General features: G+C 46.0%; 1 protein-coding gene across 1 annotated transcript in view; it reads left to right on the forward strand.

The window, feature by feature from the left end:
- Positions 1-4,242: 4,242 nt before the first annotated feature.
- SHB (SH2 domain containing adaptor protein B) overlaps positions 4,243-18,909 on the forward strand; it is a 167,777-nt gene continuing 153,110 nt past the window's right edge. The window contains 2 exon segments of the mRNA XM_075067506.1: positions 4,243-4,281; positions 4,360-4,629. Of these exon segments, the coding sequence (XP_074923607.1) occupies positions 4,243-4,281; positions 4,360-4,629 (309 nt within the window).

Consider the following 18,909-nt stretch of genomic DNA (forward strand, 5'->3'; position numbering starts at 1 on the left):
ACAGACTGGAGCCAAGGCTGAACAGGGGGAGCTGTTAGAACAGTGAAATCCCCAGGGCTTTGGAAGAAGCTAAACTCTCCTGTTCTAGGGCATAAACAAACCTCTGGCTATGGGGGTGAGGAGAAGACACTCCCTGGGGGAAGATTATCTCATAGCTGCTGCTGGTGCTGGGAGCCTCGCCCCTTCCTTTAAAGCATCTGGCCTTGGCTGTTCTTGAGACAGCATCCTGGACAAGATGGACCTCGGGGCTGATCCACTTTGGCAATTGCCATGTTCCTCGGAAGGTTATCTTGAGACTGGAGACAATGGAGGCTGCTCGCAGGCATAAGGGGGCAGAATCTTGATCTGTATTTGGCAGACGGTGCAGAGACGCCAGGATGCATATAACCTGGCCATAGTTGCTCAAACCAGAAATGCAAGAATTCCACTTCGTGCTACCTAGATGACAACTGATGAAGGAACACCAGAGGAAGTTGTCTTGGGAAGGAATGATAATTGAACCCTATGGTTACAAGGGAGAGGCTGTGCTCTTATGAGGTCATTGCAACATAAAGAAGGGTTCAGCTTATGCCAGTTGCACAACCGAAAAAAAAAACAGAACAAAACCCACCTTTCCTGCCACGTCCTATCCATGACTTTTCAGAGAGAAGGTGTGGCCAAAAGCCAGGCCAAGTTTATCCGTACAGGCAGCGGACGTCATACAAAAGGATGATACATCTGTAATTAACTTTTAAAGGAAAACAGGGTTCCAAATGGAAGAGCACAAGAAGGGATGACAGTTACCATGTACATTTCACTGTGGTCAGGTGGCAGTGACCTCAGGATATAAACTAAGTACCAACTGGTGTATCACAGAAGATCCCCAAAGCTTGTGCATATAATGGCAGTATAGATACTGCTTTCCCCCCTTTTCTGAACAGAAACATTGAACAAAAACAAGAGATTAAAAATCACAGTGCACAGAGTGATTAGCTCTTGGCATCTGTATTGCTTGCTGAAGGCAGTGGGACATTGTCAAAGAGCTTTAAAACACGTGGTTGAGTATCCGTTGTTCTTTCAGCCCAACTTTGCTCTTGATGAGTTTCCTAGGCTCTGCATCTCTCTGTTGTTATTATTGTGTTACATTAGCACCCCAACCCCAACCAGGACTGGGACTCCAGGTGGTGAGGGTTGTACCAACACAAAAGAAGACAGTTCCTGCCCCAAGTCGCTTACTGATAAAAATATCATCCAGCTATTAACGTTCAGGGATTTAAAATGAAAACAATAAAGGCAACAATTAGCTGTGACCTAAAACCTTCCTGTTCATATTTTAACAATTGAACAGATCCAAATAGAAGTGTTTTCTCATAGAAAAGGTGACCTGCAAAGGGAGACCAAAAAGATGGACTGTGTTGTTTGTGTGTCTATAGGATTGCAAGAATGCCCGAAAGTTGTGGGGGAGGCAGGGTTAAGTATGCTTTTTTTAACATTAGAAAAATCAGTTTTGGGGTGACATCCTGGCCCCACTGAAGTTAACAGGCATTTTGTCATTGATTTCAACAGGGCTTTGCTTCACACATCAAGTCTAGTCTTCCCTGGTTCATTGGAGAGCTCTTCCTAAGGGACCCACAGATGTGGACAGGGAGTGCTCTCAGTCCTTAATGGAAGAGAGGGTGTTGATTCCTTCATTGCCAGATAATCCTAACCAACCTGCTGTGGGGTGAACAAAAACACCACAAACTCTTCATGTCCTTCCTCTGAGATCAAACTGAGAGAGTCACTATAGGCTATTGTCTCTCCACCTCTGCGTCTCCCACCTCTGCAGTCCTACAGAGCTCACTCCTCTCTGTTCAGTGTGATATAGATCTATATAGTCTACATAGGCTGAAGAACTGCTGGTAAGACTGAGGTGAGATCTGCAGGCCTCGTCTATAACCACAACCTCCTCTAGTGAGGGCCTCTCCTTTCAGAAACCATGGGGATCTTTTGGGCTCCTCAGTGCTGCTGGACCCCAAACAGCAACAACGGCCAAACCTGCCCAGTCCCAACTGCCAGAGACCAAAGACTGCTCACCCGCCTCACAGGCATGGCTGCCGGCTGCAGCCGTACTGATTCACACCAGTCTCCCCTCCGCGTCTGAGTGATTGCGGCTGTTATCTATAAATGAAGCCACATGCCCTGAAAAAACTTCAACTGATACAAAACTCAATATCCTGTCTGCTTAGCAACACAGGTCACCATGAACACATCACCCCAGTGCTCTGCACTGGCTCCCTACTGTAATAGGTTCAAGGTGGCTCTCCCAGAGTCAAAGCCCTCCATGGGACAGGCCTTTTCGGCCTGTGAGGTTGCCTCTCCTACAATGACCTTAAAGATTTTAGGGACTGTTTCCAAATCTCCCTCCACCCCAACAGGGTGTTGCGAACACATTCTCTTGACATTGTCTGCCATTTCGTGGTGAGGACGGATCCTTGAAAAGCAGCAGACCACCAGGGGCAGTTAAAAGACATCCCTAGAAATATGCCTCCCAAAGACGGACTCTCATTTTAAAGCAAATGTGCCATCTACTCCCGCCCAGTGGCCAGGCTGAACACCGCATTGCTTAAGTTACATGTGTCACTGTCAGAGTAATACAATCACAGGCTGCTAGAGGGACAGAAGAGGCTCATCCCTCCACTCGGCCAGGGCAAGATTTCTCCCCACAGCACACTTTGAAGAACCTCTCCCGGTCTTGCTTTAAACGTCCCAGCGTAAGGTGGTTTCTGCTGTTTCCTTCGGGAGATCTATTCTTCTTGGAGTGATTGCTCAGGTGTATTCCACAGTAGGTGGTGAGCATGAACGCCTAGTGTGAAATACACCTGAGCAACACATCTCCAAGAACGCCAGTTACGGAACAGGGTAATGGTCCTTTCCCGATCTCACTGCCTCCATCCCCCCGTCTGAGAGTTTTCCTGGTTTTCATCCCATTCCTCCATCCTTGGAACACTGAAACAATTTCTCTTCCTCACCGCTTGAGCATGTTTACTCCAGTGTTATTAACCTAGCAATTCTTCGCATCCCTAAAAAACCCGGAAATAAAAGTCGGCGGGGCAGATTATCTAGAAACAACTCATTCTGCATCAGCCCACGTTTTGTGCCCAAATCGTGTGCCTGTGTCTGAGTTTGGCCTGGGAAGGCACTGGGGAAGGTCTGTGTCTGCCTTTCCGTTTAGCGCGGTCTGGCACAACCAGAGCTCAATAATTAAAAAACTCTCCGGAGCTGATCCCCCGGGTCCTTCCCCGCACATTCAGTGGGAGGAAAGTCCCGGGAGAGTCCGGGGAGTGTAGGAAAGTGGGTCTCCTGGCACCAGGGTGACCTTAGCCGTACAGACCAACCCGAATTCTAATGAAAGCGCCGAGTACATGCAAGTCGGACACGTGTTGAAGCAGGGAGCCGGCCCGCCCTGCGGCAGCCGGGCGCATTGTCCACTGGCTCGGCTAGGTGCGCGGCGCGCGGGCTGGAGCAGAGCAGTGACAGCGGCTCCCCAGCGGGAAGCACCGGGACGCGTCCCCCCACGGAGCGCCCAGCGCGGGAGCCGCCCGGCGCCGAGCAGGCTGAGTGCAGGGGGAGACTGAGCGGCTGGGACAGGAGGCGCAGCTAGTCCCCGAGCCGGGGCACGGAGCAAGTTCCCCGCCTCCCCGGCACCTGGGCCGGCCCCTCCCCCGGCCCGGGATAGGCAGGGGCCCCCTTGCCGGGGGCGGGGGAGTCTCGGAACAGCCGCGTCCCCGCCTCCCCGGTGCGTGCTGAGGTCAGGCCCAATCCAGAATTGTGCTGCAGATGGAGAGGTACTTAGGAACCTAGGACGGTTACTAGGCTGTGACATTTTGGAAATGGTGATGGGTTTTTTCTTTTTGAACTTGACACTCCTGCCCTACATAAAGCTTTTAAAAGCAAATCCATTACGTTAGTGTTTCTCAAACTGGCATCGCCGCTTGTGTAGAGAGAGCCCCCGGTGGGCTGGGCCAGTTTGTTTACCTGCCCCATCCGCAGGTCCAGCTGATTGCGGCTCCCACTGGCTGCGGTTCATCACTGCAGGCCAATGAGAGCCACTGGAAGCAGCGGCCAGTACTTCCCTCAGCCTGCGCCACTTCCAGCAGCTCCTATTGGCGCAGAGCAGTGAACTGTGGTCAGTGGGAGCCGCGATTGGCCGGACCTGTGGACGGGGCAGGTAAACAAACAAAATCAAGCTGATCCCCCACTGGCTGTCAGAGCTGCATGTGCATGTTTGATGTTGTGACCGACAATAACCTGCGACTTGAGGTACCTGAAGAATCAAAGCTGGTGAATTTGGGGAAGGAGAGTCCTACGAGGAAAAACATCATGTTAGTGAAACAGTAGGAGCCGGCCGCCAAGCCCCCCTCGGCCGCCGGCTCGCCGCACCTCTTCCGCAGCCAGAGCGAGCGCCGGCCGCCCACCCCGCCCGACGGCCGCTACCTCTCCCCCAAGCACCGGCTCATCAAGATCGACAGCGGCTGCGAGGGCGCGGGGGGCTGCAAGGGCGCCGCCGCCCCGGCCATCACCTGGAGCCCGCCCGGCGGCGCCGCCAGGAAGGTGGGCAAGTGCCCGGAGCCGCCGGAGAGCAGCGTCCCCTCCGCCAAGCCGGAGAAGGTGAGAGCCCCCGGGCACGGGCAGGGAGTTAGCAGCTCGGGGCGGGCGGTCGGGCGGCGCCTATCCTCCTGGGTTTGCCAGGGGCGTGCTGGGGCTGGGGGGCCCCAAGCTCGAGGCTTGGCAGGGCTGTGACCCTGGCTTTGGGCAGCACAGCGGGCACCCAGCTGCCCTGTCTGCGGGAGATCGGCACACGCCTTCTGGGAAGCTCTGAGAGGCTGGGTGCGAAGTGCTTGAGGGGAGACCAGCTGGGGGGCAGGTTGGTCAGAGGCCTGGTCTCCCTGGGCACCGCTCGGCTCCGACTTGCCTTATGTAGACGGTGACTCAACTGCTTTCTCTGACCAAATCAAAGAGCAAGAGCCGATGCCGTCGTGTGTCGGGGGTGGGGGGCGGGGGAAGAAAGGAGAGGTGGCCAGGTCAGTAAAGGGGGAGAGATTTTTTTAATCTCAGCATTGCAGGAAATAAGGTTTGGAAGAGAGAAGGAGAACTGTGGGTCAGGCACTGCAATATAAAGTATTCAAAGGAGTGTAACGCCAGCGACTTGGTGCTGGCACTCAGAGCTGGAGGTGTTAGCAAGGTTGCTAGGAGTGCTGAGGATACGTCGCCATCTGTTCTGTTGCTGTCTGTGATTTTATGTCACCCACGCATCAAACATCAGCAAGCAAGTGAAGCTTTTTACAGGTTCCGCTGTGACCTACTTTGCCTGATTTTTCAATCCATCTCATTATGTTGTCTTCAGATATGAAACATGATTTATGTGCTAGAAGCAGGAGATTTCTTGGCTTCAATCATTTGGATTTTTCCTGAAGAGGCTCTCTGGAAATAATGTTGCGATTTAAATTATAGGTGCTTACTGCATAACTTTTTGACAGCTGGTCATAGGGAAAGGCAGTATACATCACCTTCCTCCTTTTGCATGTACGCTGATCTTTCTGGAGGCAGTCATACTGAACAAATTACAAAACTTGGTTTTAAGATAGGGTGACCAGACAGCAAGTGTGAAAAATCGAGACAGGCTGGGGGGTAATAGGAGGCTATATAAGAAAAAGACCCAAAAGTCGGGACTGTTCCTACAAAATCGGGACATCTGGTCACCCGATTCTAAGAATAAGTCAAATAAATGGTAGTCAGATTGCTTTAGAGACTAATTAATGGAAACTTTTTTATGTCCAGTGTTTGGAAAAGCTTTAAAATATGTATAGGGATTCTCTTCCATACAACTGAATTATTTTGCTGGTCACTGCTGACTTCTGGTGTAGGTTCTAGAATATAAGGATACCTGACTGAGATGTGATTCAGCACGTGAGGTTAGCCCCATATGTCTGTCACTGACTGATCTGAACATTATGGAAGGGTTGCTTTTAGTCACTTATGTTGAAATGTAAATAGACACTGGATACTATGGTGAAGAGCACCATAGAAATGCCTGTAAAATGAATGGGAGGGGAAGTCCAGTGGCAAAGGTGAAGCAGAGATTAAGGCTGAGTAAAGTCCCATTGATTACGCCATATCTATTAGTGGTTTGTGCAGTAGAAGGCACAATACTGAAACAGACTTACATGCTTGAGCATCAACTGTAAATATTTTGCTTTCTTTGGGTAGTATTTCTCTACAGCAGTGGTTCCCAAACTTTAACAGCCTATGAACCCCTTTCACTAAAATGTCAATCTAGTGAACCCCACTCCTAAAAATGAATATTTCCAGGGATTTTTCTCCTTTACCTGAGTATAAATAATAAAAGCAGTGATCTTGGAATAAAATTTTTGTTTTTATGACATACTTATTACATGCTAATTATTATTATTTATCATTGCAATATTTTTATTACATTATGAAAATGGCAACACTCTTCCAAGATCTAACTTTCATAGCTTGTATCACTTTAAATAAGCCTGTTATAAGACAAGGCTCCTGATACTCCGTGATGAAACATAAATGTGAAAAAGCATGAAGGTATTTAAGAAGCCAACTCAGTTCCTCCTACACAAGCATTCAAGTCTTGAGCAGTCCAGGCAAACACCGCACGTTACGACAAAGCTTAAACTTGTTCTTGATAATAATTTTAAAAACAATACTAGCTGCCTATTTAATTTTGAAAACAGCAAAAAAATATCCATGTCTCCTTTCCAATTCTTATAAGGAGTCTTGAAGTTTAAATCTCCTCAGTATGACAGATATGCTTGCTTTGATCTGCTTAGCTCATGGAAGTCCATGGGCTCCGGTGCTGCCCGGGGGTCTCTAGGGCAGCTCTGTGCTCTATTAGGGAATTTTTTCCTGAGAACCCCCTCTAATGTTTTGCGAACCTCCAGGGGTTCACGAACCCCGGTTTGGGAACCACTGCTCTACGGGTATGCACCAAGCACTGCAAACACTAGACCATCTATGGAGAAATCGTGGCAGCCTTTGTACAGGGAAGTAGCATTAATCATTTAAAAGTGAAGCCGGTATCCCCGCTTTTATTATCCTGATAACCATAGTCTAGTTTTCCCTGAGCACAGTAGTGACTAGTTCTCAATTCAATGGCAGCGTACTCTGGAGTGTACAGGAGAGAGTAATGTAACAGTAGGTTCATATCATCTAAATATTTGCTGAATATTATCAATTTAAATTGGGTAAGTGAGGGCATGTTTAGGCGCAAACATGGTTGAATTGAATGGTAACACATTTCCATTGTGATTTAAATGAATAAATTATATTCTGTCCTAACGTAGTTCCAAATAAATCCACTTGTCAGGATAAAATAAGATTCAGACTCCAAGATATTTATTATATTGTCAGTCAGTCATGTGTAGTCACTGACTGGAAACACTTTTTTTCAAGGAAGTGAGTGATTTAAAGTTAAAATATTAATTCTTACTTCACTTCTCCATAGGCCGCATAGCTTGAGATCTGTATTTGAAAGTGGTATGCCCCTGGCATCTCCTCCTTTGGGGCAAGTATGTTTAGAAAGTAACTGCCTAGTAGGGCACATGCAATGCATAATAGTTGCTCATTGGGCATGAATTTCTAAAAATCACATGACAGTCACAGGCAAAATCATTTTTCTCAATTTTAAACCCTACTGGAGCATTTTTTTTTTTTTTTTTAAAGAGCAGCTTCTAAATCTGCAACCATGGCAGCCTGTTATAAAACATGAACAGTATTTACCCACTAGATTGGAACAACTCAGGGAGCTGCTCTTTTCAATCACGTACTTGTTCTGAGGCTACATGCTAAGCTAAACAAAATAAAAACCCAACAATCTTTGTTTAAAAATAGTTTGGATAAGCAGTTGAAGGCTCTTAAAGTAGGATAATGCCAAAAGTGACTTCCCAGATCTCAGTTATCACTTTTCTGATTGATATAAGTGAGAGAGAACACAAACTTTTCCTAGCATTCTGAAGAACAGAACTGGAACCAGACCACGGCTGTAGTGTGAAAGGCACATATACTTGACTATTTTTGCCTGAGCTCGTGTTCGTCTGTTTCCTGCTGTGATGGCTCATCTCAGTCATGAACGTTAATGTACCTGGTCTCATGGGGGAAAAAAAAAAGTACCAGATAGAAGTTGTCTGACTTCCTCTGACTCTAAGCGCATGCTCAGGCGGTATATCCACAAACATGGTACCAGGCTAATATTCCACCTAATAGGGTTTGGAGGTCATTACTGATTTTTCAGTGTTCCAAGGAATCCAGCTATAGACTGAGGACTCAACCCAAACAATGAAGCTTTCCTGTTTGGTAACATCAGATGATATTTCTGTTAACTTTCGTAGGAGGTGTTCATTTCCTGAACACCGACTTTCTCAGCTATAGAACAAAGAGGAACTACATAACTTTCCAGCTGAATTATTTGCTTCCTCTCAGTTGTGGAAATGAGAACTCTCTGGCTTTTCCATTACTCTGACAAGCAGCGGAAGGACCTGGGAAGTTGGTCCAAAGGACAGGGAATCACTCTTTCTATGAAATACTCTTTAGATCCTTAAGTTCAGCACAAGATTCTCGTAGGTATTGGTTGACTTCAATAATATTTATATTTCAGTATCCAAAGACCCCAGTCAGTGCTCGGGGCCCTATGGGTGACAGTGTGGTCTACTCGGTGAGTAAGGCACTGGGCTATGGGAGTCGGGGAACCGAGGTTCTTTTCCCAGCTCTGGCACTGATCTGTTGTGGGAAGGTGGGCAAGTCAGTTCACCTCTCTGGGCCACTTTTCTCTCCTGTTCTCTCTGTCTTGTCTGTTTAGATTGTCAGCTCTTTGGGGCAGGAACTACCTCTCATTGTGTGCGTACAGCACCTAGCACATTGGAGGCCTCAGCCAAGATCAGGGCCCCAAGCGCTACTGTAATACAAATATTTAGCTAAGCATTAAGTACAAACACTCAGGAGACGTGATTCTCTGCCCCAACAAACTTGCAGTATTCCCAGATAACCAGGAAAAAGGAGCACTCTGCATTAGGTGAAAACATATGTCTTTACTTAAAGCTTTCCGTGTTAACGGTAACACGAAATGTCATAAATCTGCTCGTGTGTTTAAACTGTTGAATTCATTAGACGTCAGTAATTGAGCTGTGCATTGGGTAGAGAACGGAGCTTTTAAATGAATGTAAATGCACCCCAGGAACCCAGTGTCGTTGTGGAGTCCCGGCCCTTACAGCATGTGGCAAAACTGACTGTGTGATGGCCTGTTCATGAGCCTTATGAATTGTTTAAATCAATGGAAAACTCACAGATCTGGCCCAGAGCAACAATTGGGCAAAAGTGAAACCTAAATACTGTTGTCAACTGGAGCCTCTTGTGCTCTGAAGCACCTTGTTTGCTTCGTAACTGGTCAGTGGCTATCTGGCAATCCAGAATTGTGCTGCAGATGGAGAGGTACTTAGGAACCTAGGACGGTTACTAGGCTGTGACATTTTGGAAATGGTGATGGGTTTTTTCTTTTTGAACTTGACACTCCTGCCCTACATAAAGCTTTTAAAAGCAAATCCATTACGTTAGTGTTTCTCAAACTGGCATCGCCGCTTGTGTAGAGAGAGCCCCCGGTGGGCTGGGCCAGTTTGTTTACCTGCCCCATCCGCAGGTCCAGCTGATTGCGGCTCCCACTGGCTGCGGTTCATCACTGCAGGCCAATGAGAGCCACTGGAAGCAGCGGCCAGTACTTCCCTCAGCCTGCGCCACTTCCAGCAGCTCCTATTGGCGCAGAGCAGTGAACTGTGGTCAGTGGGAGCCGCGATTGGCCGGACCTGTGGACGGGGCAGGTAAACAAACAAAATCAAGCTGATCCCCCACTGGCTGTCAGAGCTGCATGTGCATGTTTGATGTTGTGACCGACAATAACCTGCGACTTGAGGTACCTGAAGAATCAAAGCTGGTGAATTTGGGGAAGGAGAGTCCTACGAGGAAAAACATCATGTTAGTGAAACAGTGGGAATCAACTTTTAAAACATCTAGTAAATGCATTGTGGTTCTTCAAACCTGCATGCTCTAGAGTTTCCCACATCTAGTTACTTCTGCGGGAATTCCATCTGGGTGTTTCAGGACAAAACTGGGCCCAAAGAGCTTAGTGTATTTACTTGGCTTTTTTGCTCAAAGCGGTAGTTGCCATGGTATTTATTTCCTATAACTCTTTGAAGTGGAATTGAGAGGGCCTGATTCACCTCCATCTTACACTTTCTGTGTTCAGGTAGATCTGTGCAAAATGGGGATGAAACATCACAGCAGCATCCTCGCCCAGTGGGATCTTGCACACACTGCCCCCTTCACCTTCTTCCATAGGTGTGAATGACAGTGCAAGGTATCATGTGCTAGAAAATCGGGCCCAGAATGTCTGCTTATATTCAAGGTGGACTTTTGTTAAAAGCATCTGTTTGGTTGCATTAATTAAACTTCTAGTACGGATTGTTTAAAGTGACTAAGCCAAAAGAGCCCCTCTTCCTTTAAAGGTGTGAGTAATTTTTCACCTCAAGATCATCTCCGGTTTCAGACTGTGGAAAAAGTGTTTTAATCACTGTTCTCATTTCGTAACAAATAACTTCCTGTACAGGCTCCTCTGCATTAGGCACGGAATGCAGTGACACATAACAGGTGCGAGATTGGCTGCCAAAGAAGTGGGTGTATTTGATGGCATAATAAATACCTTAGTCTGAGGGGGCAGAGCAGAAATGAGTATGGGGCGCACAGATGCCACATGGCAGCTGCTGGGTGGCAGGGCTCTGTATCTGAAGGCGAGAGCCTTGCTGGCACAGTTGGCTGCATTCTCACCCAAGTTTTGAGGAAGGTATGTGCCTCTGTTCTTTGGCACCCACGCTGCTTCGTGTGGCCAACAACACATTGCAACATGAAGAAAAACATTTTATTTCTGTGAAATTTAGTTCTAAGGAACACTGTACACCCAGGCTAAAAGTTATGTGCAAGATGATTTTGTTATATTGACCAGGACAGTGTCATATATTCCAAGCAATATGGGGATATTCTGTATGTGCCTTTAATCTGAAACTAGTGATACTAATATAACATTCCTGTTCAGAGTGGTGATAGTTTTTTAAATGAGATTTCTTTAACGCATTCTTAACTATTTCCTGTTTCTTCCTTGCTGTGTAAAGTATCAGTCTGTCTTTTTGTGGACTCATTGCACGTGGCTCTTATCTGAAGATCTGCAAGTACTTCACAAATGTTGAATTGCAACACTTTGTTTGAGCATGTGTACACACAGAGGTGCGATTATTCTACTGGCAGGTCAACTACAGCAACGGTCTAACATTGGTCAGCAATCCTATAGCAGTCCAAGTGAGAAATATCTCCATTTAGAACGGTAAAGGGCTATCGACAGGCTGAATGTAAGTGTCTGCCTTGGACTTTCCCTGGGAACGAAGTGCCGTGCCATGCCATAGGATGTGAAGTTGAGGAGTTATACTATACATTGCTATAGACAGACTGCCTACTGGACCATCATGGAACCCCTGTTCAGTGCTGACTCAGTAAAATACCACCCATGAAATAACCATCATCCAGCTAGTCCTCTGAGATCTCCCCTCAAAGCATTAGCCCACTCTGACTGCTTGGCTTGTGAGATCTGTCCAGATTACAGCCAGGAGGGTAAGGCCAGTCGACAGTAGTCAGGGGAGGCTAGCATAGGAAAGGAAGAGGAGAATTTGCAGGTTCGTATGCATCTGTTTTCCTTCAGTATTCCAGCATCCTCCATTTTTCTCCAATTACGAAATATCATGTTGTAAGCACTCACTACTCGTGGAAACTTTCCAGTCAAATATCTTCAATATAGCCCTGCGTACATGAGCAAGCTCTCTTCCACAAATAATTGAGGGTACCTGTAACCCAAGAATCAAATGAATTATTTGAAAACCTTTCAGTGGCAAAAGTTACAGTAATAAATGCCATCGATAGTGCATCTCTAGTGTCCCTGACCCCCAGGCCTGTTAATTACTTCTGACTGCTTGTATTTGATGTCTTGTGACACTGATTTCCTTCTCCCGCCCTAATTGTAAGAATAGATTATTTCACATCATGCAGTTTTTCCTCTTTCCGGTCCCTTGTTCCGGCTAAGTGTCTGCCGGAGTCCCCGCTTCTCGCTATATAGTCTGTATGTGACTGCAACTCCTTCCTTCAAGGAAGGGGTGTAGATTCTTATTTATCTAGCCTATAAGCATTGCTCCTTCGCTCAGAGGGTAGTGTTAGAGAGACGTTCAGGCCCTTCTCTGTCTCTGGGGTCTCAACATACTATACTGTCTTGTACTTATTTTGTCTCTAGAAATGGTGATTTTTCCCATTTGTGAGCATGACCTGAAAGCCAATTGCTCACTCTTTTGATCAAGAGCACTTCCGCTGTGGGTCATCATAAAACTATTTCTTTTGGAAATAACTTTTGGCAGTCTCTTGACTGCTGTTTTAAAATCAGCACAGCTGTTAGGTCTGAAGCAGTTTCCTTAGCAGTGAAGGGTAAAACTGGAACGTTTGTGGTTTGAGCATTGCACATTTCATCACCACAGTATCTGAGCATCTCCCAACAGCCTGTGTGGTATGGAAATATTGTCTCTCTTTTTCCAGGCTGGGAACAGAGCTGCAGAGAAGTCAGAAGAAGTCAGGGTCAGATTGGGAAGAGGACCAACTTCTCCTGAGTGCTTCTCGCTTTTTGGGCACCACTGAAGTGTTCTTGTAAGATCAAGTTTATGTTCTGAAGGTGATGCTTTTTCTGTCAAAAACACTGAGCTGGGCCTGGGTGTGTCCACTCGTCTCTGGCACTTAGACATCGGCTAATCTCCTAAACCCCAATAATGAGTGATTCTGACTTTTGTTCACTACTTAGGGCATGTCTACATTTAAAATGCTGCATTGGCGCAGCTGCACTGCTTCACACCAACAGGAGAGCTCTCCCATTGGCGTAGTTAAGCCACCTCCTCGATAGGCAGTAGCTTGGTGGATGGGAGAAGCTCTTCCACCAACATCGCACTGTCTACGTGGGGGGCTAGGCTGGTATAACTACATTGCTCAGGGATGTGGATTTTTTTGCACCGCTGAGTGATGTAGTTGTACCGACATAAGTCTGTAGTGCACACCAGACCTTAGTGGTGAGCGTAATGCATTAATGTTTTGTGATGTGATCCGACAGGGCAGTGATAAGTTGTCATAAATGGATAGGTAGGTAAGGGTTAAGTCTCTTTTACCTGAAAAGGGTAACCGAACACCTGACCAGAGGACCAATCAGAGAACTGGATTGTTTAAAGTCAGGGGCGGGAATTTGTATACTCGAGGTCTGTTGGTGTGTTTCTTAGCTATGAGGAAACAAGTCTTCTCTAATTCTCTCCTAATACTCTTCTAAACATCCTGTAAGTACCCAGAACCGAAAGTAATTCAGCTATTGATGGTCTTTGGGGTGTATTACCTGTGTTAAATTTGTTGTGCTGGTTAATTGGGCTATCTAAATCAGATGTTTTCTTATAATTTTCTATAAGCAAGAGCCTTTGAAGTTTCTTAAAGCAAGATGAATTGTTTTATATTTTCTTTCTTTTTTCTAATAAAGTGTCTTGTTAAACCTTGTAAAGTTCTTTTCCTAGGGAGGCCAAAGGAAATGCCAGGCTGTGGGCTATTCCTATTTGGTCAGGGAAAGAGCAGACTAGCGGGGAAAGAGACGAGAATCTCTCTGTCTCTGTGTTACGTTTTTCCCTCGTTCCTGGAGCAAGGTGGGTGGCAGAGCCCAGCGTGGGTATTTTGCATCTCCATTGTCTGAGGGAAGCAGAAAAGCTGGTTCTTGGGTCACACAGGGTTCGCCGCGAGTGCAAGCCTGAGAAGGAGGGAGGAAGGGGTATTTCCCTGCTTTACATCAGGGATTGGGAATCTGGGTGTACCACAAAGGAGGGTGGGACACCAGAGGGAGGAAAGGGGGGATCAGGCCCCATAGATTAATTCCTGATCTGGTGGCAGCGAGAATATCCAAGCTGGTAGTGAGCTTGGGGGAGTTTCAGGTAAGCCCCCAAACTTTGGACGCAAAAGTCCAGGTTTGGGACAGGACCAGACTGGTGGACACTAAAGTCCAGGTCTGGGACTGGACGGCTAGATTACCACATAAGTGTTGCAGAAAAACTTAGAAAAATAAACTTGATTCAACCACAGTTGGTTGAGTTGTCGCTTAGAGCTATGTGGTGAGCAAAATCCTGGTCTTCTAGTGCATTCTTGTTGAGCCGTACAATTTTTGTGTCGTATCTAGCTGTGCTTTTTTTCTCATGATGGAGTCAGTGGTGATGTCACGCAGGAGAGGTGAGACTACATTCTAGTTTAGCGCCAGTGTCTAGGTTGAACCATTCCCTCGAGCCTGTGTGTACTTTCTGTGGATGCCCCATCACAAAAACAATGGGGTTAATTAATTATGAAAAAACATATCTGATGAGAACCCCAGCAACTCCCCGTTCAACCTTTATTTGAGAAGGCAAAGGAATAGTAGAGGAGAATCTTCATGTACCTTGGCAGTAATGTGCAAGCCAATGGGAATATCTGGAAGGGAATAATGTCATGAATTGGCAAAGTAGCAACTGCATTCCCCAGCTCACACAAGATTGGATGTACTGACAATCTGCAACCTGATAACTCTTTCCATTTTAGTAGTGTGTCAGGAGGATGTTAAACAGCAGCTACGAAACTTAAATAGTTTTAAACGAGCAAGTACAGGTAGCTTGCATCCAAGAATTTTAAAAGAACTGGCTGAGAAGCCGGCTGGACAGTTGATTTTACAAAGCAGATGGCTTTGTAAAATGCTAGCTATTAAATGGAATGAATTTGTAACATACTGAGATCTGTTAGCATTTAACTACTACTTATTTCCAAAGTTACGCAGAAAAGAAGATGGAAATAACTGGGACAGGTGTTAAGAATGAGGCCAAAGCATCTGGTATGGCAGGCATGCTGTTGCGCAGCTGGAAAAACACAGACAAGGGGCTGACCAAAATAATCCCCCCACCGAACAGTACTTAGGGAAAAGTTATGGGCTTCAACCATGTAGACAGCGACACAGGCTGGACAGCATTGGTGGAGCCTTTTTTGTGCCCTAAGCTATATCTGACGGATTCAGAATAACCAGTAAGTCACAGCTGCAGCTTGTGGAGGAGAAAAGGACCTTTTGGTGTGGGTGTGTTTGCAGGGAATGTGACTGACTGTGTTGTATCTCCAAATGGAGAGTCAGTGCTTTGTCTTTCATGGGTGCCCTTTTGTCACAAGTGAAAAGAAGTCTCGCCTCTGCAGTTCATGAAGCAACCCAAAACCATTTCTGTGCTGTGAGATGGGGGCAGAGGGGGAATGCTGGGTCAAATGGTGGTGGTCTGGCTGCACTCTGAATGGTGACATGGTGGGCCATTGGAGGAGATCATTTAGACTGGTGCTCATGTAGCATACATGTTGCTGGAGATTGCTTGACCCATGGCTTTTAATGCCATCTTACATACTGCAAACCAGTCTATGAGTAGCCCTTTTTGTGTGATTCTCTCCTAATGGTCTGGTGTGAGTGCCTTGCCTGGGGATGCTACCTGTTGTCATAAGGGTACCACAGGTGACTGTCTCTCTCCTGTTCTTGCTACCAGATTGCTCACCCTGTACGGCAGTAAGGTTTCCCCACAAATGCCGTACTTCAGGAGCAGGGTGTAAGTCCTTCAGAGCCCTTGGGATGACACTGTTCAGTCAAGAGTAGATGTGTGGTGCTCATAACTATATGCTGAGTTGGTCTCCTGGATCCTTTGCGCTGAGGACCTCCCTCCATTGGCATGGGTCAGAGAGGCTCACTTTGCCCCTGGAAGCTGTACTGGCTTGTCCCTGTCACATAGTGAATGTGTGTGTCGCCTATCCTAGTTGTTGTTGTTTTGACTGATTTATTTGCTAATGGCTTGGCTCTCTCTAAACATACCTCACCCCTGTGCTTGCCCACTAGGCCATCGTTTGTATCAGGCTAGTCAGCTGCCCCTCTCTGTGACCGGGGATCACAGCGGTGACTTCGCAGAGCATTGGGCTGGTAGGGAGAATGCAATGGCCTGTAGTCTGGCCTCTGCAGCCATAGATGGGTCTAGAATTCTTCCCAGATTCTCGAAGTGTGGCATCGAGTTTCTCAGCTCCGACGTCGGGTGCGGGGTGGCTCTGATATCCTAGCTAATGGTAAACTTCTATCCTTAAAAAGCGAGAGTGTCCTGTGGCACCTTATAGACTAACAGACATATTGGAACATAAGCTTTCGTGGGTGAATACCCACTTCATCAGATGCATGTAGTGGAAATTTCCAGAGGCAGGTATAAATATGCAGGCAAGAATCAGTGTGGAGATAAGAAAGTTTAGTTCAATTAGGGAGGATAAGGCCCTCTTCTAGTGACTTTTTCTTTCCCAGGGAATTGTCACAAGGAAAGGCCAGTAATGAGCCCTTCCTCCTACCCACCCCATCACACCCTGTCTGCCTACTTACCTAGCATTAAGGAACCAAACTTACTGGCACAGAAAAGTGTGCTCTGTAATATCACATATGTCACCATTTCTTTATATTCTCATTCATTCTCCTCCACACAACATTTGCTCTGCCCTAGAATTTGTCTGTTGAGTAGCACTGCTGAAATTCATTAGCTGGCGATGGGTTAATGGGCAGATTCGGACTGCACAGAACAAATAGCTCCATATTGCTACCTGCAGCTCAGTTTGTGCACTCTGATGTACTTCTGTGCTTTCTGTTCGCTATCGGATTGATTTGTGCCTAAGTCGTACCCTTTCTCTTAGGACTAAAGAATGTATGCAGAGGGTTGTGCTACAGTGTTAATGGGTAAGTCCTGCTGAAATTCTGCACTCTCAGGCTGATGGGTGCAGGTGAAAGCATTGTTTGAGGTTGGAGAGGAAAGACGAAAATCTCCCCCATTTTCATTCCTGGTGCTTCTTCCCGGACAGCAATACTATAATTCTTATGTGACTGCAGATCTACTTGTAGATACATTAATGCTGCCTTAATATCAGGGTGGATAAAAATCAATGAGTTTTTTTAAAAAAAATGAAGAAAAAATTGATTTTTTTTGATAAAATGATTTGAGGAAAAAACCTGTCTAAAGAGAGATTTATTTAACATACATTATAGCTCAAAGATATCTCATCATGGAATAGGGATTATAAATTCTAATTCTACAGTGTGACACAATATATTCATGTCATGTTTAAGAAAAGTTTTGTAAATGAGTTCCAATAGTTCATGGATTAGGAATCCAATCTTATGTGGTTCCAGGGGCTTTGGTATAGTTTTAGGTTAATCTTTCTATCTACCCAATGGCATTCAGTGCTCAGTCTAGAAGATACCATCAGAGATTCTTAGTTTTGCAGTTCTCAGACTGGATTTGTGTCTTCAGAGATAACGTTTAACAGCAAAAATGTTCTTAAATAAATAATATATAGAGGTGAGAAATAACAGACCTCAACCCTATTGTGTGTCTGCAAATTTGTGTACACAGAATCAGTCCCTTACCTCTCTCTATAAAAGTGTAAAGTTTCAAAAAGTTCAGTGAATAGAAGATTGTTAGGGGTGGACTAGATCTGGACAAAGAGAAGAAGTCTGGAGATAAATGTGAGAAGGGAGGGACAGGCACTAGAAACAAATGTGAAACAGTTTGAGCAGCATATTCCAGAAGTCTTGAGGTCTTTCTGAGTGTAGCCTTCATTGATTTGAGATCCACCACACCTTTCTCTCACTAGAAGAGAGAACCTATAATAGCAGCAGGCCATAAAAGAGACCCACTTTGGGTCTCATCTATCTCTGAGTTGTGAGGAAGAATATGTATTAAGGTTATAACAACTAACAAGAATGTACTTTTATGTAGAAATCCATGATTAAATCGAGTCTTTCCAACTACTGATTTAAATCAACTTGATTTAAATCAAATCCACCCTGCTTAATATGCAGTGTTCTGTGTCTAGGCTATTCAGTATCTTATGTTTTCAGCAGCCTCTGACTCTGTTAAATGCTCAATATGTGTCTTATGCCCTAAGCAGGCTTCAGATGTAGGGTTGGAGCAAAATCAATTTGCCCTTGTTACTGACTGGCTTTTGTTTCTTTCATTCTGCATCTAACAGAGCCACATTCTGGAGTCCTCGAAGGAATTCAGTAATGAGGAAAACTGTAGCCAGTGGTTTAGCGTTCACAACGGGGATCTTGCTGACAGCAGTTTTTAGAATAGCCCTTTAAATTTTAGTTGGAAAGCCAACAAACCACTATTACCCAACAATTAAATTGCCAAGAGCCACAGTTGGGCTGTGAGTGCCTCAAATGGTTTGTGTGGAGTTTCATCTTAATTTCTTTTAAATTGCTATTGTGAGTCACTCTTGGGTTTTTCTGAATATTTGTTGTCAGAAATAACAGAAAACCATTGCCACTTTGCTACAGCTGTCATGAAGTGCAACGTTTGGTTGGTGACAACATACTTTTTCAGCTCTGAGACCTCTTGCTTTCAGATGGATTGTGCTTGTTGCTAAGTTGCATTCACTTGCACTCTTAAATTCCCTGAGGGTGACTTTAGTGACTTGCCTTTTAATATGGTGCCTTTAATCCAGGGGTGGGCAAACTTTTTGGCTCAAGGGCCACGTTGGGGTTTCAAAACTATGGAGGACCAGGTGGGGAAGACTGTGCCTCCCCAAACAGCCTGGCCCGTTCCCACTTCCCGCCCCCTGACTAACCCCCTCAGAACCCCCCATCCATCCACCCACCCTTGCTCCTTGTCCCCTGAGTGCCCACTCCTGGGACCCTCCTGCCCCTAACTGCCCCCCAGGACCTCACCCCCTAGCCAAGCCCCCCCC

Source organism: Chelonoidis abingdonii, chromosome 6 (assembly GCF_003597395.2).
Source record: "Chelonoidis abingdonii isolate Lonesome George chromosome 6, CheloAbing_2.0, whole genome shotgun sequence".
In the NCBI taxonomy this organism is placed as follows: domain Eukaryota; kingdom Metazoa; phylum Chordata; order Testudines; family Testudinidae; genus Chelonoidis; species Chelonoidis abingdonii.